The sequence below is a fragment of the Ciconia boyciana genome, chromosome 1, assembly GCF_034638445.1.
Source record: "Ciconia boyciana chromosome 1, ASM3463844v1, whole genome shotgun sequence".
NCBI lineage: Eukaryota > Metazoa > Chordata > Aves > Ciconiiformes > Ciconiidae > Ciconia > Ciconia boyciana.
Genome location: NC_132934.1, coordinates 89,183,715 through 89,206,220, shown reverse-complemented (window position 1 = coordinate 89,206,220; position 22,506 = coordinate 89,183,715). Strand labels below are relative to the sequence as shown.

The 22,506-nt window shown below is 36.9% G+C and overlaps 1 protein-coding gene across 2 annotated transcripts in view; it reads left to right on the top strand.

Moving 5' to 3' along the window:
* The window catches only part of STXBP5L (syntaxin binding protein 5L), a 206,951-nt gene that overhangs the window by 169,929 nt on the left and 14,516 nt on the right, over window positions 1–22,506 (top strand). For both annotated transcript variants that reach the window (XM_072881300.1, XM_072881291.1), the window contains one exon: window positions 13,433–13,603. In XM_072881300.1, coding sequence (XP_072737401.1) covers window positions 13,433–13,603 — 171 coding nt within the window. The remainder of the gene's footprint in view (window positions 1–13,432; window positions 13,604–22,506) is intronic.

Genomic DNA, 22,506 nt, shown 5'->3' with positions numbered 1-22,506 from the left:
AGCCTCCATGATGACAGCACTAATGAAGCTCCTTGGTGTTAAATGCAGATAGTTTTATAGCTCTGAAATATCCTAATCTAGATCCTAGTCTGTTAGTAAAGTGTCCTATAGTCTTCCTTAGGAATTGGTAATCCTTTTTCAGAGGGCTGGTTGGGCCAGATGTTGTCCTTTCCTTTAAAGGAGATTATATCACAAGTGATGCTTCTTTCTCTTTCTCTGTAGCAAAGCACTGATTTTCTGGAGCAGTATCATCCATTCACAGTCTGAAAGAGTGTATGACAGCTGCTCAGATAAATGGAATGTTTTTAAAAGGCTGTTCTGAAAATCAAGCTGCCCTTTGCGTGAGTGCCTAAAATGGATGTAGGAGCCTAACACTTGGTACCCAAATTGGAGAATTGTCACGTAGTAGTGTTAGTGATGTATATTTTGATGATGGGTTGATCTGAAGAGATCTCTTCACCTTGTCCCAAAGCATCCAGTCAAAGTGGCAGCTAGAAATGGGTTACTGGGAGGGCTATGCTGGTTCTACTGATACCAAAATGTTGCTCAAGAGCCTGAAGGGCTCCCCTACTCTTCCCTGAATAAATAAAGAAAAACATCTAACATAGGTGCCAGCTGATATTTTCTTCTGCCACATTGTAGGCTTTGTAGTTTATGACACTGCAAAAGAATGCAACAGAATTTGTTTTTAGGGGCTCTGTGACTTGAAATGGTAAGTGGCTGTTCTGGGCATCCTTCTGACCTAAAAGCTTACTTAATAGAAATTACCAAGGACTTGTTCCTTATATTCATATGTCCCAGTGTTCCTGTCACTGTGATACTTACCATGTGGGACTTTCTGTAGAAGTATAATAGTTAGCTGACAAATACTTCATTGTTCACTTCTGGTAACAGACAGTATGGGTAAGGGGTAAAAGCCAGAAAACAATGCGAAAAAATACTGAATGAATGCAAAATGGAAGAACCATATTGAAAATTAAGTCTTCTGAATAATTAATAAAAGATTTCTTAAGGCATTATTTTAATAAATTTAATGCCAGTTTTGACTGCTACAAGACATGCTTCATTTCAGTTCTCTGGTGTTCATTGTTTACAAATGTGCTCATGTGTAAGGAAATGAAAACATTTTTGAACAGAAGCAAATCATAGTTTTGTTGCATAATTGGAACACAACAGATAATTAAACCTTCAGTAAATTGAGTGCAATATTTTGATGTCTAAATAACACCACATCATATCCTGAAGCTGCTGTATTTCGTTTCTGTGCAATCTGTTTCTGTGCAATCTGTCTTCCTTTCCGTAATACTACAATAGTGTGTTCTGTCTCCATTACCTGTACAGTATGCCCTCTCTTTTTCAAATGGTATCTTGAGGTATGATGTCATCAGAACTCATAATTTCATTGCACTCTCTTATTAAATTGGTTTCCAGGTGTTTAAATATTTGTGATATGCTGCATAACCAGCATTTGCAATATTTGCCTTAATCCCTTTTTTTTTTTTTTATCATTCCTGTCATCACAAGGTAAGATATTGCAGCACACAGCCAAAGCTGTGTAAAGCACCATTCACTTCTTGAGAGCTGGAGTAATGTTTTTTCCAGTGCTTCTTTGTTCAGTTACATTTATTTTGCTGAATGGTGTACATGAAAATATTTAAACCATAATTCTGCCTTTATATGCTGATTAAAAAAAAGTGCTACAAATTTGCAACATGGTATTAACCAGAAGATGGCATGTTGTTTTCCCTCACTCCTTTTTCTTTCTTACTTATTAACAACTGCCTTTCTCCTTTTTCTGTTGTTTCAGTTAAAGGATCAAGAAAGTTAAGTCTGCCAACAGATCTTAAGACTGATCTTGGTACGGTAGGCGAAAGCCAACAGCTTTAAACTTCCTTACATTCATTGGCAAAACATTTTACCAACTGATTCATGAGATAACACAATAACCTTGGAAGCTTTGTCTGAAAAGGCTTTCTAAAAACCACCTATTAACCCATACAGTTCTGTTGGCAGCTCTCAGCATTTTGCTTGTTTAATATTCATTTATTTCATGTGGACATAATTTGCCAGTCATTACACACTCTGTGTGTAATATTTTACTATGAAAAGGCTCCAGAACTTTTTACACCCTTGAGCCATTATTACTGGTTGTCAGTGATGTTTATCTCTGCCTATAACACCCAATGCATGCGCTAGTCTATGTTCTTTATTTGATGTACAAATTCCATGCCACAACAGTGATAAGACAGTTGAACATCTATATTTTATAGTGTCTTTGAACTTCTGAGAAGTCAGATCAGAAATCAATCGTTTGTGTCTCAGTCCTCTCCTTGAGACTTACCTCAGCCAACTGTTAAGTACACAGTTTGCTGTAACCTTTTTCTCAGTTCTTCTTTAATATTTCAGTGGAACTGTATAGTGAGAGCAGAAATTTCACCTCAAAAAACCTAAAATGAAAATTCAACATCTTGCATAACCTAAAAATGTTTGGGGCAGCTCATGCCCTCTTAAATATCCATGTAAAGGGGATTGCTCCTGGCATTTGTGTTGGAATGTGTGGTTCACACAAAGATTTTTATAATTGTCTTTAAATATTCTCAGTCTCAAGGAGTCCTTTCTAGTTTTGCTCTCATGGGAAGTTTCTCATGTAAGATGACTGAAAAAGCCATATAGCCATGCCTCATTACTTCGAGTTTCTTTTTAGAGATGGAAATTAAAGTTGGACCACATCCTTGCATAATGCAGCTGAACTTAATTTCTGTCACTAGGAATCATGTGCATGTATTAACCAATGTAGCTCTGTTCCCCAAGGCAAAAGTCAGGGGAATAAATATGTCTTCCACATTATAAATGACTGAGGAACTGGAAAACTGCTAATAGCTCCTGATAAAGGTTAAGTAAATAAATGTTGAAAAATCATTGGGATATTCAGTCCAGATTGTGCAGACTTCAGTGTACAGAGTGATTTAGTTGAAATAACTTACTCCATCATTAACAGTGGAAAAAAAAATTTGGAGTGGAAAATTGTAATACTCATAATACTCCAGAAAGGTAAAAGAAGTGATGCAGGCAGCTATAGACCTGTAAAATTAATATCTATCACTAAATAAATGGGCAGCTATTAAGAGGGAAGGTGAATAGTTAGACTATCAAAATAGCCATAGGGTGGGACCTAAGGCTAAACCATATTCTACAGATCAGACTTCTTTTTGTTAGTATTATTAAAAATATATAATCTTGAAGGACACATAGCATGAAATAGATTCAGATCCTGTATCATAACACAAGAAAAGGATAAATTTGATGTGTAAAAGACTGGATTTATAGGTTTTTAGAAAAGCAAGAAACAAATCAATGTAAGTAGAAGTGGTGAGGGCTTTACTACATAATATTAAAAAGTTGCATATCAGAGAAAAAAAAACTGCCTTACCATCAGCTTTCCTGTAATCATGCTGGGTGCTGGACAATAATTGTAAGCATTGCCTAGAATATATTGACAAATTGAAGGCAGATTTATATTAAAAAAAAAAAAAAGAACAACCAAAAAACCAACAAAAAAAGAACCACAAAAACCCAAGGACTGGGGAGCAGGACAACTATATACAAAAGGAAAGCTGTAAAAGTTAAATAAATTCAACCTAAGAGCATAGGAGGCATGATGATCCATCTTAAATGTAAGACATATGTAGGGAAGTTTGAAGATTAATGGAATACATAATCTTGTCTGTGTTTTGATTCCAGAACAATGATGTTTCTACCATTCCTCTATTTACCTGTACTCATTATTTTTTAATAATGTAAAACAAGTTAAGTATAAACTAAAAATAAGTCTAAGAAGGTCTATTTCAACATCTTGCAGAAACTAGTGAAACTCCCTTAATTTCAAAAGCTTCATACACACCGAAAGGTATTATCAAATTGTCACTTAGGCATTCTGTTTGTTGTTACTGCCACAGCTATTGGGTACTCTGTACTCATATTACCAGGAAGCTTGGTGGATTGCTAAGGATAAAGCATGTGGAAGCAGCATTCAGTGTATAAGCTGGCAGATACACATGGCTAAACAACTGCAGAGGAAGGTTTAAAAAAAAAACTGAATCAAAACAAAAAAACTTGTTTCACTTCATGACTGTCTGAGAAGGGCAGAAGATTCTTGCTAATTATTCTAGCCATTAAAACTGTGCTAAATTATAGATTGCTTAGTTTACAACAGGCTGGAAAAAGCCTCTCTCTCTCAATGTAAGGAGCTAAATTTAAATTAAAGTTCCTGGAAAAGGTGAAGAATAATGTCTGCATTTCATTTATTTCTGCTCCAAAATGTCCTGGATACACTGGCAAGAGCTCTTAGAGATTATTTATCCACTGTTTGGCTGTTGCCTGAGATTGTACCCATAGTCTGAATATTCAGAGGATAACAATACTCTCTGGCCCACACTTCTTTTAAAGATATTCAGGTCACTGCTTTCAAATGATAAGATATTGTACATCCATCCTATTGGCTCTGGCTCATAGCTTTTCATAGAGTGCTGATACATCACCTACTCTCAGCACCGACTGCAGCTAATTGGGAAATATGTTAGCATTTAGCACCTTACAGTTCTGCTCCCTTCTTAGGATCTGGCTCATGTAATGTCCTTCCTTTCACTTTGAATTGTAACAGTAGAGGTTAAGTAGAAGTTAAATCTTTTTCAGGTGGAGGTGCTGCCAGTACTGAGAATTGCTTGGGGAGTAGTTTGCTAGCATTTAAGGGAATAATGTGTGATCTGATGACTGAGGGTGTTCTAGTTAAACCTTGTCAGGATTTTTATGACTTAAAGGTACTTTGGGACTCCATTTTGACCCTTGTATGGCTGATAATTTAGTTGACCTTTTTATTTTGATGTAGTGATTATTATCTGTACTTGCTGAAGAACTTGTTACCTGTGGATGCCATATCTCCACGGAGAAATGTGACAATATGCCATATGTGGAGATATGTTGAAACTTTTTGATAGTTTAGGTACTGCAGATCATAGTAACCCAATGTTTATTGGTAGATACTGGTAGATTTTAAGTGGAGTGTTCTGTACTAGTTTTTCTGGCTCTGGATATGTAATTCTGTTTACAATGCCAAAGAACATTTCAGAAAATTTGAAATTATGAGAGTTGCTTTCCTCCTTGGTCTGACATTTTTAGAAAAGGCAATTCAGACATCCAACTTTAACAATGCTTTTCTTGAATGCTTTGGCAATATACATTGAAAATTGTATGTATTCTTACATGCAAAGGATTTTATGGACTGTCCAGTGTGTGTCTCCTTCCAGAAGGGCAGAGTAATTTCTGTTCACTTTTCAGTCTGAAAATACCAGCTGAATTGAGGAATCATCTGAACTCTGCTTGTAGTTAAAATCATAGCATAATTAAGGTTGGAAGGGACCTCTAGAGGTTGTCTAGGCCATCACCCTGCTCAAAGCAGGTCTAGTTAGACCAGGTAGGTCAGGGCAGTGTCCAGTTGAGTCTCAAATGCCTCCAAGGACAGGGGGTCCCCAACCTCCCTGGACGACCTCTTCCAGTGTTTGATCATCCACATAGGAAAAAAGTTTTTTCTAGTATCTAACCAGAATTTCCTGTGTTCCAAGTTGTGTCCTTTGCCTCTCATCCGATCACTGTGCAACTCTGAGAAGTGTCTGGCTCTGTCTTCTCCATATACTCAGATCAGGTAGTTGCAGACAGCAGTAAGGTCTCCCCTGAGTCTTCTCTTCTTAAGGCTGAAAAAAAACCCCCACCAGTTCTCAGCTTCTCCTCTTACATCATGTGTGCCAACTCCCTTACCAGCTTGGTGGACCCTTGCTGAACTCATGCCTGTATGTCAATATCTTACTTGTAATGGGGAGCGCAAAACTGAGCAGAGGACTTGAGATGCAGTCTGACAAACACCAAATAGAGGGGAAGGATTACATCCCTCATGCTGCTGGCTATGCTCTCGCTGATTCAGTGGAGGATGCGGTTTGCCTTTTTTGCTGCAAGTTTGATCACTATTAAGATGAAGAACATTGTGGGTTGAACTAAAGGCTTTCACTGTTACAGAAATGGCTTTAAACATTTGGCCTCTCTGCTATTTCACATTTTCAGGTTTGGATTTTGATATTCTGTAGTTAGGACCCTACTAGACAAAAGTCTGTTTCATCTGCTGAAGGTCAGGTGTATGGCCGCACCAGTTTCTTCCTTAATTAAATAAGAGAAGGTTTATGGTCAAACATTTTTAAAAGAGAACCTGTGTTAATGGATATATTAGCACTCTGCCAGTCCAAATATCCAGAATAAAAAAAAGCAACAAGAGTTGATGAACAGGTTAACTCTATGAATGTCAACCATTACAGCATAATAGGCATGTGCTGTGTGGTTATATTTCTAATGCAGAAAGGGGCTGTGTTCTGACTTCTAATGCTTCCAGATTTAAAAAAAAAAACAAAAAAACCCCCAAAAAACAACAACAACAAACCAACTGATCTATATGGGAGATTTAACAAGCAAGTAGTTTAAAGGAAAGGTAAGTGCTTAAAATTGTCAAAATGATACCATAACTAAAATGTTTATAAGTGATACAGTTAAATGTAGTCATGAAGGAAAGGCAGTAAAATTTGTTAGCTGAAACAACAAAACAAGCAGTAAAGATTATCATACATTTAAGAGTTGATAATAACAAAATGATATGCAGCTGTTAGGCTCATAGTGTAATACATATTCACTGTTCCTAAGTTCTCTGTTTTTACTTAAAGAAGAGTTCCTTACTGAGGACTCTCAAAGGTAAGTCATTTTCCACTCTTTTCAAGCAATGCAAACACATACGTAGTATTCTTCCATTCTGTGATCTTTGTACACTTCTCAGGTTGTAATACTCTCCAGCAGTCAAAATCTGGGGCTACACATAGATTTACCAGACCTGCCTGGACCCAGAGGTCCTCTATAGTAAGTAACTTGGATTGGGATTGAGCTCTCACACAGACTGTCATCTGTAGGCAGAGACTTGGGCATGAGACAGATGGTCCCGTCTCCTTGGTTGGACTTAAAGCAACATCCAAAGTCTTAGTAACTGACCTGTGTGTACAAGCAGAAGAATATTTAGAAAGTAATAATTTTCCATGTGTAATTATTTTGACAACAAAGTGATAACAAAAGAAGGATAAATAAGAACCCTAAATCAGAAGTTATCAACTATAAAATCTGGTTTTGCAACATTAAAATAAGAATGAACAATTGTTACTAGTTTATTTATTACAATAACCTGGTATGAAATCTGTCAAAAAATCTACAATGCACAATGTTAACAAATTTGGAAAAACTTGGATTTTTTTAGAATTGTTTGATTGCTGCATAGAAATTATATGTAAACTTAATTATATTTGGAATGCCTTATTTGATCATGTCTGTGTCTTTTTCTGTTGAGTATTTGCAAGCAAATTATTTATATGTTAGTATCAATGGAGTGGTGCTAGCTCAATTATTTCAGACATTCTTACCTCTAGTTAAAAACAATGATTTTTGGAAAAGTCAGGGGAAGAATGTCCAGAAGAATCTAGTTAGAATAGCCTAAAAAACACTTTTGTTGTAATTATCTTGCATTTTATTCATTCATTTCAGATGGAAAGGTGGAGTTTTGTTTAGAAAGTCTCCAGCTTGTGTCATGCTTTATTTTTGTCATGTTCAAGTTGAAAAAAATGTTTCCAGTCCAACATCTTTGAAGAATTTTTCATTTTTAGAAACAGAGAATTAAACCCAGATTTTCCAATCTTGATAATGCAGGTGCAATGCTACTAATAAGGGGTGCTCAGGACTAGTTGATGTCCTAGGTGGTCTTGTGGTTCATCCACTCTACTTGCATGTTTCAGTGTTGTCCTCTGTGCAGCTCAGGATGTATCACGTTTCATGCTTATGCTTCAGAATTAAATCAAGTTTTCTGTCTGTGTTTTCCTGTTTACTGTACAAAGCATAGCAACAATTTATGTTACATTATTCTGTTGAGGCACACTGAGTGCTGTGTACTTTTTGAGACAGTCAGTCCAGTAGTGTGGTGTTATATGATCACTAGAAATTCAGCAGAGGAATCTGAGGAGCAGAGTTAGATCCAAGTAGTCCAATTTTTCCCACTGTTCTCAGGGAACAAAGCTAGATTTATTTTTAGATTTGTACTGCCAGGTTTGGTTTTTCAGATATGATAATGTAGAGGTGATGTTATGACATACAGTAATATATTCTTAGTGTTCTTCATTTGGATAGTGTTTATTTTGGTTTCATTGTTCATAATTGCAGGCAAAAATACTAGTTTTAAAAGTGGCTCTGTCAGTGACAACATACTTAACATTTTCAACCACTTCACAGTATTTTATTTCTCTGAAAAATAAATCTGTTCACCCTGCTTTCAAAAAAATGATGATATCTAGGATCAAGGGCATGATAGGAGTTCATTACCATAATAAGAATACCATTATATTACACAGGCAGTATATTACAATGACAGCACGCTATACTCTTAGCGTGGACCTAAATGTACTAGCAGTATGTCAATAGGGCAATTCATCCTTCCTCTTCAAACTGATGAAGACATGATGGTAAATATACAATTTTGCTGGCAGTACATCTGTACTAACCTCTTCTGCTAGGGCTCACACTTCCTCTCCTGCTTGGTTGGCAGAACTACACAAAGAGAAGATTGTGAACCTGACTTTGTAAGGGATTTTCTTTTAAGAATAATTTGTTAAAAGTTTAAGGTGTCAGTCTATATTCTCACTAATGAATGATCACACTACTTTTACACAAATTTTGGTTATTTTCCATGCAAACCTGCGACTGTTCTTCAGGCCATTTGTACAGTTATGACATCTCTTTGTTTCTTGATTTACATGTGTATCTCTTTGCTGTGTAAAGAAAAAAGGTTAGTCACACCCATAATTATTACCCAAAATCTAATTTATTGATAATACACAAAAATCCCCCAGTGGAAACAGATGGACTTTTCCTCCCTTTAACAGCAGAGATTGTATTCCTCAACATTTGTTGAGGAGATTCTCTGGGACTCATTTTTCAGGTTCTTTCTGCTCCATATTAAAGCATCTCTTTCTGGTCCTCTTGCTTGCTCTTTTATTGATTACTTCCTTACAACTTAGGATGATATTATAATGCTTCTAATTAGTTGTATTTAAATTCCTTTGTTCTCAGCCTCTCTCAGATCATTAGTAAGAACTGGTTTTCAGCTAGTTTTTCTGTGTGAATTTATCCCTTTGTTAGAACTGAAAAAAATGTTTTGTTTTTTTTTTATTATTCGTTATGTCTAGTGTAACACAACTTTCTAGGCAGTAACTGCAAATGCACGTTTCTCCTTTGTTACTGACATTTTGAATACATTTGGTTTTAACAAGGGTTCAGCTTTTCACTGGTAAATCATTGGTTCCTTTTGCTTTTTGCAGAGGTCACCAAGTAGTTTAAAACAGTTGTATGACAGGGCAGGTTGTGTAACATATACATGTTACTGTGTGTAAACTAAAATCAGCATATGTATATATAATACACTTCCTGTCTGTATAGTACTCCTTGAAAAGGTTAGACTAAATTTGAGGCTCTCCAGCAGGCTTGCTGCTGTCATGTTGCACGTTGCATCTCTCAGAAGGCATCTCAGTAGTTTCATCAAGTTCACAGTAACTAATGTTACTTCTTCAGTTCTTCTTAATCCCATCATCTCACTGGTATTTGTTGTGACACACTGGCCTTCCATCCAGCACAGTTCTGTCTCTTTTTTTAAGCAGTTTTTGGGGTGCACACTGCACTGAATGGTGCTACTGTCTGGTAACAGGGATAGCTAAAGCATTTTTAATTCATATGGGTAATGCCATGAGCCTAGATTAAGGCAACAACCAGGACCTGCAGTGTAGGAGCAACACGTGGACAACATTAGCGAATTTTATGTCATTTACGTCTCTTTTATATATTTTCATACATCTTAGATACAATTTGTTACTATCTGCTTTATTAAATCAGTGGAGTTAAATCAGTATAAAATGGACTAATGTATTGTAGCCTGGGGTAATCTGTTATGATTACTTCCAATGGCTTGCATGAGCCTTACATTTTTAAATTAATGAACAGAATAGCTACAGACTGAGCCCTGGCTATTTAGTTCACTATCCACAAACAGGAGAAAAGGCTGCTGCCCTGGCAGAGTGGGATGGCTGTTACACAGTCTAGAGACTGCTTCAAGGATAACCTCCGCTGAGCCAGGCTGCCCAAATGTAGTGCATTAGTAACTCTGGTACTTGCTGCTGGAATCTAGGAGCACTAGAGAGTATAATGCAAATTCCCTTGACCTCATGGGCAGCAGCACCCATCGTAAGGGATAGGAAGGCAATGGCAAATGCAGTGGTGGAAAAGGGTAGAAAAGAGAAGGGGGCTTTTTGTGCAGTGCTTTCTCCCCAGGCAACTATTCTCTGCCTTCTCCAGAAGACGACCGAGTTAGGAGCTGTTGCACTATTGCATCAACAGCACAGAGCAATCCATGCACTGCTTCTTAAGTACCAATGTTAATGTCTCTGATATCAACTGGTGCTCAGTATCAACTAATATTTCTGATATGAGAAAAGCCCCAGTGACCACATGACAAAAGCAGTAAGCCAGCAAGGAAAAAAGTTAAAATGTTGTTCTTCCTTACAAATGGAACAAAGCTGGAAAAAAGCCAGGATTTTACAAGCCTCTTTTATCTGTTCTTTGGGGTGAGTGGAAGACCTCTCTCATGGCAAAGGAGGATCAGAGGGCTAGTAAATCATTGCAGTCATTTTGGCAAAGGGTGACAGCATGAGCATTCTCACAGTCTCCCTTAGAAAGTACAGTGTAGGAAACTAGTATTGTTTTTTTCTTATCACTTTTCTTGCACACTTCATTTTTTTCAGACAATGCGGTAAGGAACCCTTTCTTAAATAGTACATAACCTTTCTTTAGAAACGTTTTGTATCACTGAGCTGATACCACAAAAAACCTGAGAAATTAATTTTTAATACACACATAGGATTTTCTCATAGATTTGGGTGGTCTTTATCTGCTTGATTCTTACCAGCTTCTCATAAAAAATGTTGCAGTTGTATTTCGCATAATTATATTACTCTTTGTACAGTGTCTTTTTGGTTTTACTAAGGTTTGAAAAGCTGCATTGCTCCTTGTTGTATACATTTAAAAATAATCATATCTAATCAGAAGAACAGAACAGTGTTAAAATACAGAAAAGTGTGTAGCTGATCACTAAAATCCCTCTTCCGGTCATTGTTGTAGCACTCACTAACATTTCACCAACCTCAGCACTTGAAGGGATATCCCTGCAGCTTCTAGGATAAGGCCTGATTTTTTTTCTAGCTTTGCTTATTCAAAAAAGCATTGTTGAAACAATTAAAGGGATTTAGGTGCCCAGATCCTACTGATTGTTTTTGTTTAATTTGGACTTTTGAAGGTAACTGAGACAAGCAGGCATACTAAGAGAAACATAGCAGCATTTGTCTTAAAATTTGGCATAGCGAATAGGGGTTTAGATTAATTGTGCCCATTCTCTACAATGTTCAGGGAAAGGGACTCACAAATGTTGTTGATGTTTCTATAGAATATGATTCTTTTTTACTCTGTTATGTTCCTCACCACTTCCTAGGATCCCCCTGGAGGTAATTAGATATCATGCTGAAACTCCTTCACACAAACTGAATTTTGAAGAAAGGAAGCAGCTGGATGAGGATGTGTCTGTTGCTGAGGTTGAACAGTCAGCCTGTGCCCTTGAACAAAGCCCCCAGTCTCAAAGGACTTTCTACTGAAATATATGAATAGTTCCAGCATATTTTGGAAAATTCTCTAACTATAAGTTAAATGAATCATCCACATCAGTTTTATATCTGCTGTTAGCTCAGTTAATAGCCATATATTAAGAAACATTATAAGAATCGTGGAAGTTGTGTCTCCTACAGAGCCACCTCATTATGTAGTACAGGTACTAAATTGCTTTCTAAACTATAATTCTGAACAATTCTTTCCAATTTTGTTCATTAAGACTGAACTGCTTTCACGTGGAAAGGACATGACTTACACATTGGAAGACTACATATAATAGCACACTGTATGCTGTATTCAGTATAGAATCTGTTTTAACATCTGAATATAGAAATAGCTTTTCATCATGTACAGTGGAGCTATCATGGTATGGTAACCAAGAAATAAATTTGTCTTGGTATATTAACATTCATCTTTTCCTTGGATACAATACAAATCAAAGAGAGTTAACCGAATATACTTATATACAGAATCTTAAAGACTAATCTAGTTCTCAGATATAAATAACCTGACATTTAAAATGAAAGCAGAAACTCCAAGCTTGTCCTTACCTATAATATTGAGCTTCCATAGTTTTGAGTAGAAATATTCAGTGTGCTTGCATAAGTCTGAATTTTTGTTATGCTTATTACCTGCTGTTTACTTAAATTAGTAAGAATTACCTGCTGACCAAAAATAATTCAATTATACCTGAGTGTATATCCTTTCATATGTTGAGGGGAAAATTGTGTTCAGTAATTCTTCTCATGTTGCCTTACCCAATATGAGAGGAAGAAAAATATCACATGAATGTTTTATAGTCCAGTCCAACCCACTCTGAACTCTGATCTAAGCCTTGATCAGTGAATTGTTGTGGTTTAAAGCCCTGTTGCCAGTAACGAAGAACAAACAAATGTAGGCAGAGCTTAAAGCACCCATGTTTTGTTTCTCACCCCATCAGACAGCAGCATGTGCTGTGCTGATTGACTGTGGCCTCTAGCAGGGGTTGAAGGACTTAGCCTCATATCTTTAGATCTGTAGCAGACAAATCAATTGTTCAGCAGTCAGTTTCCTTAGCAGTAAAATAAATTGATGTGGTATATAAAGAATAAAATACTTGGCAATATTATGGCTAGTTTCATAATTACCCCAAAGAGTGCCAGTTGGTTGCCTGTTTCCTGCAGCTTCAAATCAGGTAGGGAAGATGCCTAGCTCTAAATTCTGTCCTGTAGTAAATTACACTTGCAGTTCTTTATGAGAGCAAAAAGGAAAGATAGTTTTCAAATTTATTTGGTATCTGTTAGGAGACACAACGTCAGGGATGACAGTGTTACCAGCAGTATCTTGATAAATTGCCTGTTCACATAGGTCAACAAAATGCTGTGGGATCTGCAGCTGTAAGAACATGTACCAGTTTATGTCCCTTGTTTTTTTCAAAGTATACCTTAAAGATATCGTGAGTTATTCTTACATATACATGCTGGATCAATAAAACAAATAAGTAGTTATTCTCAGAAGATTTGATTTAACCCATTCTTAAATATCAGAACATACATCTCTCCTCCAATCTGAATTTTGGGAGCTGGCGCTTTACCTAGCACTTTTTCCATTCACTTTCCAGATCATGTGAATGGTCACTGTACAAGTCCAACATCCCAGAGCTGCAGTTCAGGAAAACGACTTTCCAGCGCAGATGTCTCAAAATCAAACCGCCGAGGGCCTGGGAGGCCCCCCTTCAGAAAAGCACAGTCTGCAGCCTGCATGGAGATTTCTCTCCCAGTCACCACAGAAGGTGGGTGGCAATTAATATTTGGCTAGATATTTGTGAATTTCTCACCGGGTCTGAAAGCAAATAACTTTAGCATGATCCTTGTCCTAGTCATTGCCCTGAACTTCTGTCTTCATCTGACTGTTTAGAATTAGAACAACCCCTGTGTGTTAGTGTTGTTACTAACAAGCCTGCTCCTGAGCTCTGTGCTGCCTAGGGATGCGGTATGCTGAACCTCGCCGAACTCTTACAGCCGTCCCCTCGCCTGTATGGATCGGGTGCTTTGTTCCAGAACAGCAATTGTTCATAGCAGCTTATGTACAGTTATTGTGACAGCTAGTAGTACTAATGTTTTAAACTTTCATTGTCTCTACTTATCAAGCCTGAAAATGAGTAAGATATTTTTAGAATGTGAGTTCAGGCTTTGCACATATATATTTATTTATTTATTGGTACTGAAGACCTTATAAAATTCCACAATCGCTGGCCACCATTTACAGTAAAATTATAGCCCATAATCTAATCAATTTTTTTGTATTTATAATAAGTTTTTTCCTTTAATGCTTGAAAAAAGTTTTCAAATCTTGATCTACCTGACTGCAGGGTCTCAGTGAAACTGAGAGATACAAAGTGGACCACTCATGGCAATGCATTGTGCTTAAAACTTAGAATAAGCCCATTTTAATTTCAGCAGTGCCAGCTATTTCACTGCAGATCATTTAAGCAGAAGCATTCAGCTGACGTGTTTTTCTTCAGTCTTGATAGTGTTCCCACTCCGCTGTTGATGTCCTTGACCCTTGTCTCCCAGGCTTCCAGCTCCCCCACATTCCTGCAACAGAACAATGCATTGGTTGTACAGAAAAGCTTCAGTCTATCAAAAACTGAAAAAGCATAGCAATGAAATAAATTGTGTAGGACTGTAGTGTCGGTTGTATTCAATTTTAGTAATAAGTAAAAATGTAATAGTATTTAAATAACAGCAATTATAGGGTTTAATGTTTAGATAATAAAATAATTCATTTTAACAATCAACTCTTTTAAAAATCCAGGTTTTAATTTTAATCAGGTTGCAGAATAATGTCCTAAGTGCCTAAGAGATAATAATCTCCTTTTGCTATTGTCTGGGCTGTAGCATGGCCTGAACCCCCCTGATGCTGTAAGTGATAGGCAATCGACAACCCCACGACCCTAGCCCTCTGTATTGTGAGGGGCATTTGTACCCTAACCTGCCCACCTGCAAAGCTGTCTGCACCACAGAAGTTCTTTACAGCTGGAACCAGTAGTCCCTAATTTTGCTGATTGTTAATGGAGACAGAGCAAGGGGAATTATATCACTCACAGTGTCTAATTTTGTATTTTTAAATGCAAATTAATGCAAATACATTTGTTACTAGTGGCAAATTGCTAGAATCTTTGATTATTTTTTTTTCTTTATGGTAACATAAAATAGCAAATTCTTTCTTGGCCTTTCTTCTGACTACCGTGAGGATCACACAACAGAAAAATAGTGTCTACATATGTGAGACCCTATAAGAAAACATCCTAATTTGGCACAGAGGGTTCCAAGATTATGTTCTTGACTGGAATGGAGCTGATATCCCAAAGTCTGTTGCAGTGTCCTCTAGCAGCTCCTTCCATTTGATTTAAGAACAGCATTTACATACATTCATCCATGAGACACAGAGCAAACTATGGTTAGAGGCTCTCTGCAAAATGGCTGCGTTCACTGAAGGTGTTACCATCTTCCACCTATGTCATTGGGTCTCTGGGAGAAGTCACCTCCCATCACCAGAGGCTGCCACACCAGAACAGATACTGGTGGAAGAGGGATCCTTTGAGTTGTCCCTTTCTGCTTAAGTACAGAAACATTTAGCTTAAACAGCTTTCTATATTGGATTACATTATCCAACTCCCTTTGCACTAAAGCAAATGAGAAGTGCCCACATGATCTGTTTTTCTGACTTTACTAAGCAAGTATTAACCTTCTGCAGAGGAACAGGGTCAAAAACTTGGGAGTAGTGACATTTCAACTGGCGCTGCTGTTTCTTCATTGACCATCCAACCATCTCTTCTTTAGGAGAATGTTACAGTATCATGGACTCTTCAAAGATTAAGTCATAGGCTGAACAGCAAAAATGTTAAATTGCATTGTAGGCTTCCTATAACATATGACAAAATGTAATATTCAGCAATTAGTTATAAGGAGTAATCCTGCTAAATAATAAACCTACTATAAATTTCAGTTTTAACTTGCATTAATTAATGTCTCCTTTGTGAACATTGTACTAAAGCAGATTTACAGAGCTCTGAGGTGTTTATAAATTCCTGTGCATAAGGGTAGTTTTCATTTGTGTAATCACCATTTTTTCCTCCACATTAGTTATTGATGATGATCATAACATAACCCTTTCATCTACTTCTATGCACTACACAAATATGGTAAGTACCATTGTCACATAATAGCTCATGGTGGAAAATATGTCACCACCACAGTAGTTTCTATTGCTGTGTTGTTTTCTTCATCCTATGTAGTACCAAACTCTTCTGAAATTCGTGTATGCAGATACTGCTGCAATATCAGCACTACATATACATAACTGGGCCACAGTACTACCTAATTCTTTTATGCTTTGTGTTTTCTTTTTCCTTCCCATCCTCCCAGAGTAAGTAGGGTCACTGGCAGGCAGAACCTACAACCCCCTAAAGTCCCACTGACCCTTGTGTACAAAACAGTTAGTAATACAGTGATACTTTTGATGGCATGATGATGCTTTCTGCTTATCTGCATCATGAAAGATTCAGTTTATATTGTTCATAACTACTTATAATACTTATCAAGTTTAATATTAAGTATATCTCTTTCTAGAGATAGTCTTCTAACTTCCTTTCAGGGACATGGAGTAAATTAAAGTGACATAAAAAATCCCTATTTAAAAGTATCAGTGATGTCACTTAAATGTTATTACAACTCTCAGTAAAGTCAGTGAAATGACTGCTGCAAGAAAGAGCCAGACAGTCTTTAGAGTAATTTATACTAACATGTAATATGATGGAGCACAGTTTGGGTTTGTCCTTGAGTGTGTGGGTTTGTGTACAAGTCACCTTTCAGCAGGTCTATAGACTAAAATAATTTTCTGATTATTTATATTCTCTTGTTAAAACAAAGCCATCTGTCCAACTTGCCTAAACTTTTTTTTAGATGCCTGTGGTATTAGTCTTTTGACTTCTAGCTCTACTAACTGATCTGTCTGGAATGACTGACATTCCACTGTTCTTCATGCATCTTGAATTTCTAGACATACTGTTTTGGCAAGTGGTTTGATTTATTTCTGAAGGTTTTTATACTAAATAATATGGTGGAAGGTGGTATGGTCCTTGAAGGATTCTTAGGCTGGGGGTAAGGAGGAGGCTGAGGGAGAAGGAAGATGAGAAGTTAAAAGGTTTGAGAAAGAATATACTGAGAATAAGCATTCTCACCAAAATGTGGAAGTGGCTTTGAGCAAAACGTTCTGATTGGGCTTTTCCAAAATAAAATGAAAAAATCCTCTCTGTGCTAAGAATTTATTGGCTACTTAGGAGTATATGCTGCAATAAACAATAGATCTATTCACAAGAAATGGGGGTTTTTTTAATATATATTCTCATGTGGTGAATCAAGATACATATTTTACATCCTCGCTAGAGAGGTAGTATTTCAGGTTAGTATTTGGTAGGATTTTATTATTCTACCTGAGTAGAATTTTGATTAGAGATTGCTATTTTAGTAGTGTTAAGCACTTTTTATACTTAAAAAAAAAAGCCTTTGTGTGTGGGTAGATGGTTCTTACCTTTTCTTAAGTATCTGAGGCACTGATAACACTTGGAGATTTTTTAATATGCTTCCAGTTCCTGCTCTTTACAACCTCTTCTAATTGATTTGATTAAAAAGATAATACACTTTGGTGACTAATCATAAGATACCTATTTAGAATAATAAATCTGTCTTCCCCTCTCACATTGGATTTCAAAATCCACTTATTTAAATCTGATCTTTTGATACAATAGGAACTCTATTTCCAGCATTTTCATCAAGTGTATTTTCAAGCAACTTTCACACAATAAATTCTTCCGACTTCATTCCTGTTAGCTGATTGTCAAGATTTTGTTGACTCTTACCTTTTTATACGTGCAGAAGGATTCCTGATATAGAAAAGAATTTTTGAAGAAGGTCTTTGCAATGATGAATCATAGGAAGAAAATGGAGGGAGGGGGGTGTCTTGTTTTCTGCTGGTCAAAATATTGCAAACTGTTCAGTTTCATAAAGTGCTGATATTTCTTCCACACTCATAGAAGAATAATTCCAAAGCCAAGTAACTAGCACAGGAGTGGTGTCTATGCTTGCATGGTTACTTTTACTGCTTAAACCTATGTCTTTCCCAGTATCCTCATCTAACATGGAAAAACTTGAAAAGCTCTAAAGCTTTTTAAACTCAAGTAGATTTTATTCCAGGCTAAAGATTACTGCTGTTTCAGTTTCAAAGACTGGTATTTTTTTTTCCCCAGACAACACTAGTATCTAGATCAAATAGCTCATTATGGTTATATTTTTGTCAATAATTAGCCAGACATTTAATACAGCACTTCTCAAATACCATTTATGCTGTTTAAAATGTTACATATTTTCCTGTAGTATCTTCTGGTTTCATAAATGCAGTATTCTCACAGCTATACTAATAAATTCTGTAGTTGCTCAATATTCTATATCTAATTTTAGCAAGAAATTAGAATTTGACAAGTTCTTAATAGCATATTATTGATTCTAAACAATCTAGTTTTCACATACTTTTGAGTAAGCTGTTTCTTCCTTGCAATAATGTAAGAATTTATTTGCATTATTATCAAAACCACAAATATAGGAAATTCTATTGTTAAACTTCTAAATTCTAAACTACTTCTAGTCCTTTTTGACAGAAGTTTTTGATATTTTTAGGAGTTAGTGATTAGATTTCTTTGATAAGGCTTTCTTGCACAGGGTATAAACTACTTTTTTTATTATCAAGTTAACATTGCGCTTTTAAATATCAACAGCAATAAAAAATATACATGAATGCGAATTATTCTTACTCAAGAAAATCCTTACACAGCTCCAAAACAGTCCATCTTAGTCTAAGAGCTAATACTGCATAGTTGTTAAATCCATTAAAGCCCCCTTTCCATCTAGAACAGCAGAGATCCCAGCCTGATCAAGAATTTCGGTGTAGATGAATAGGCCCAAAACATCTGCTCTTTTTCTGCATAGGAAAACAAAATCTGTATTTCAATCGAATTTTTAATTGTAATTTTAGATTAAAGAAAACACTGAATTAAAGAAAACAGTGACATTAAAGAATAAAAATAAAATTGTTGTGGGAGGGAACTCAGTGTGTTTATACTTGTATAGCTGGTGGGTATATGGATGTGTGCACAGGTACATATGCTGGCACGTAGTCCTCTTTGCTTTAATAAATTACAACTAACTCTGAGAAGTCTTTCAGATTTGGTACTTCTCGGTTTTTGCTTTTTTCAAGTATTCTGCTTTTTTAAGCCACTTTGCATTCTCCAAAAGGTTCTCTCTGCCATGACTTGTGAGTTGCCATCAAGAGCTTGTGCTGGCAGAAAAAACTCTGCCAGTTTTTTCTTCCTTGCCTGCAGTCACACAGAAATTGGAGCATTCTGTATATGTATGTCCATATGTGGTTATATCATACATCTTAGGAAGAAAGTAAAGGCAGAGTGGAGTTTTTCCTTTGAAATGTGTTTGGAAATCTATTTTCTCCCACCAGCAGTGATAGAAAACTGTCTTTTTTTATTATTTTTATTTCCCATTATGTAGTTTTTAACTAGTCCAGCTTAATCACCCTTGACTAAAAAGGCCATTTAGATCTTAGTATTACAAACTTGCCTCTAAACAAGGAATCCTAACAAGGATTTGCTGTGCGTTGTAATTTTCTAGGAATGCTAAGAGCAGAATCTTTGCATTGCTTTAGCTTTTCTTTAAAATAATTCAATTTCAGCATTTACCTCAGCTTTTTGGATGAACTCTTTTGATTATACGTAGTTAAAATTTGATATAGAGCACTTAAATTGAAATGTCACTGTGAGCTGGCAAAACGAACCACTCAATAATATTTAGTAATTATCTTTAATAACCTTATAAAATTCTATGGCAAGTACAATACAATTTCCATTTTAATAGATCCAGAATACTTCTATACTTGAAGTTTTTCTTTTGTGTCTGCACATAGAATGACTAAAACTGTTTGGGGGATAAGTTGTTTTGTCTCTTGTGTGATTTTGTCAGATTTCTTTTGGAAATGGGTAGTATTTACTATATGCTATATACTTTAAACTTATTTTATTATTCAAAAGTATTTGTGAGGATCACCATAAGAGGCTTTGTAGACAGCCTGGCAGAGGCTTCCGGATTTTTTTCCTGCTGGATTTTGGTTTAGGTTTTAGGGTTCTAGGACGCTGAGTTTTTTGAGGCTTTTGGTTTGGTTTTTAGATTCAGCAAATTTTACAATAATTTTTTGTGTATGTATGTCAGCCTGTTACTTTGTTCTATTGTTACTATAACAAGGTTTCCAAAGTCTTAGGATCAGTATTAGCTTAATCAGTATTAGCCTGTAAATATGTGTGTGAAGCCATAGAGAAGGGCTGATATTTGCTCTCATAAATCCAGTATGCTGTAGTCAGGGTCTTGGAAATATGATACGGAGTGGTTATCTTATAAAAAGTCTGCAGCCTGAGGAACCAGGCTCAGCTGATGTCATGCTATGTATTGCAGTATTTCCTGCATAACTTCTATACAATTTATATCAGTTTTTCTCTTGTCAGTTATGGCTATACTGTTATGCTGTCTGCAGCAGTGCTGTATGCATAGCACATTGGATCTTTTTGGACTGGATGAGTGAATGTGACCATTAGGTTTCCTTCCTGTGTGGCGAGGTGGGGGAGAAGAGGGAGATTTCTGGTTTTATCATTGGCTCCTTTTTTCTTGGGTCTGTTGTGTCTGAAGCCCACATGTGGGTGTGAACTAAGTGACGATGGCCTAGAAGACAATCACTGCAGTTTTCAAAGGTAGTGGTTCCTAGGCCTCCAAGGAAAGAAACAACCTGGTTGCTTGACCTAGAAAAATATTGAAGAAAAAGCACAAAATTATTCAAAGGCATGGCAGGGTACTGCAGAAAGGAAGGGAATAATCTGCTGTCCATGTCTGCTGAGAAAAGGACAGGATGTAATGGACATAAATTACTAAGGCAGCGGCGTGACTTCAGGGAGACAGTGGGGGATTAATTTTGATCACAAGGGAAGTTAACCACAGAAATGGATTCTCTGAGGAGGTTATTGCATCTCTGGCAGGTTTTCAGAACAGCTCATACTCTCCCTTTGCCATGCCTCTCCATATTGCAGAGTGGATGATTTCTGGTAAACTTCCTTGCCCAAGCAGCCAGCCAAACTGACACTTACCTGATCCACTGGGCATGTTACAGCAGTCATGGGACCACACTTCACGAGGCCCCTAAGTGCCATGGCTTTTCACAGATAGGCTTTCATAGCAGATGGAAAAGCCCTTGGCTTGAAATTTTTTTTATTTATTTCTCAGTGAGGGGAATATGGTGTTGGTTCTGCTTGTAAATCATTTCAATTTTGTTAGCATTTTAAGTTACTTTGCATCGTTGTAACTAGTAACAGCACGAATAATATAATAGGAAACAACTTCAAGACACTATGGTAAGCCACAGCCTCCACTAACTGCTCAATTTGTCACCACATTTCTTGTCTGTGCAGAGAAGCAGGTAAGAATGTTGCACAGAGGACCTGTTCTATATCTAGAAAGTCTGTTCCTTACTGCAGAAAGCTTTATTCGAATAAAAAAAGAAGTTATTAGGAAGTCAAAATTACTTTTTCCTGTATTGAGCAACATGACAGCACTTTTGGGGCACTGCAAACTCAAAGATTTCTGAACAGCAAATTCTGTATGGCTGTAATAAAACACTTGGCACCAAAAAAGGAAGTGTTCCAAGGAAGGATATGCCAGCATCTTCTGTAAGGTTTTCATATCTGTTTCAAAGTATTCAGTTTGAACACTGAACTATAAGATCCATAGATTATTCATGGGGGAATATAATTGTTTCCAGAAGTGACTTGTCCATAGTGCTAAGTTCTTTTTCAGTTATGGTGGAGATAAGAGTGTGTGTGCTTGTTCTCTACTGTAGATAAAATAAAATAAAGAACTTCTCTTTTCCTGCTTCCTCTTAGAAGGGAGACGTAGAGAGATTTTAAAGGTGGGAAGGGGGCAAAGCCCAGTCTGCCTGTGATACAGACACATCAAAAATAATGGCAACTGGTCCTGAGAGTAAAGGGGACAATTCAGCCCACCTACCTCAATCCATCCCTTTAGGATGCAGTCTGAGAGGGAGTGCTGCTGAGAGTGGATGTCCTAACCAAAAAGATGGGGCATGCCACTTGCCCAGGAAGTCTGGTAGAGGACACGCGTAAAAAGTGGGTTGTTATGGCAACAGGGAGCCCAGTTTCCAGACCCTAGCAATGGTGTTCAAGTTCCCCAGAACAAGTTCATATTTTATATTAGATCCACAGTAGATAAAAAATAGGACCAGAAGGGCCAGAAACCTTAGGCTCAGCCTCTCAGCTGAGCATCATAGCCACCAGGGGCTCAGCTTCCAGGGGAGACATGTTCCTCATTATACCTTGTGGCCACAGATGCAGAAGGCATGGATGGATGGAGTCAGTTCTCTTAGACTGATTTGTGTCTACAGCTTACGGCCTCCAGCTTTCTGCTGAGTGCTGCAATCACCAGACTGCAAAAAGCCAGTGGAGCTGTCGTCATTGAGACTGAATCATAATCTTTATCAGATCTAACCACTCGTTTCCCTCAGATGTTTAAG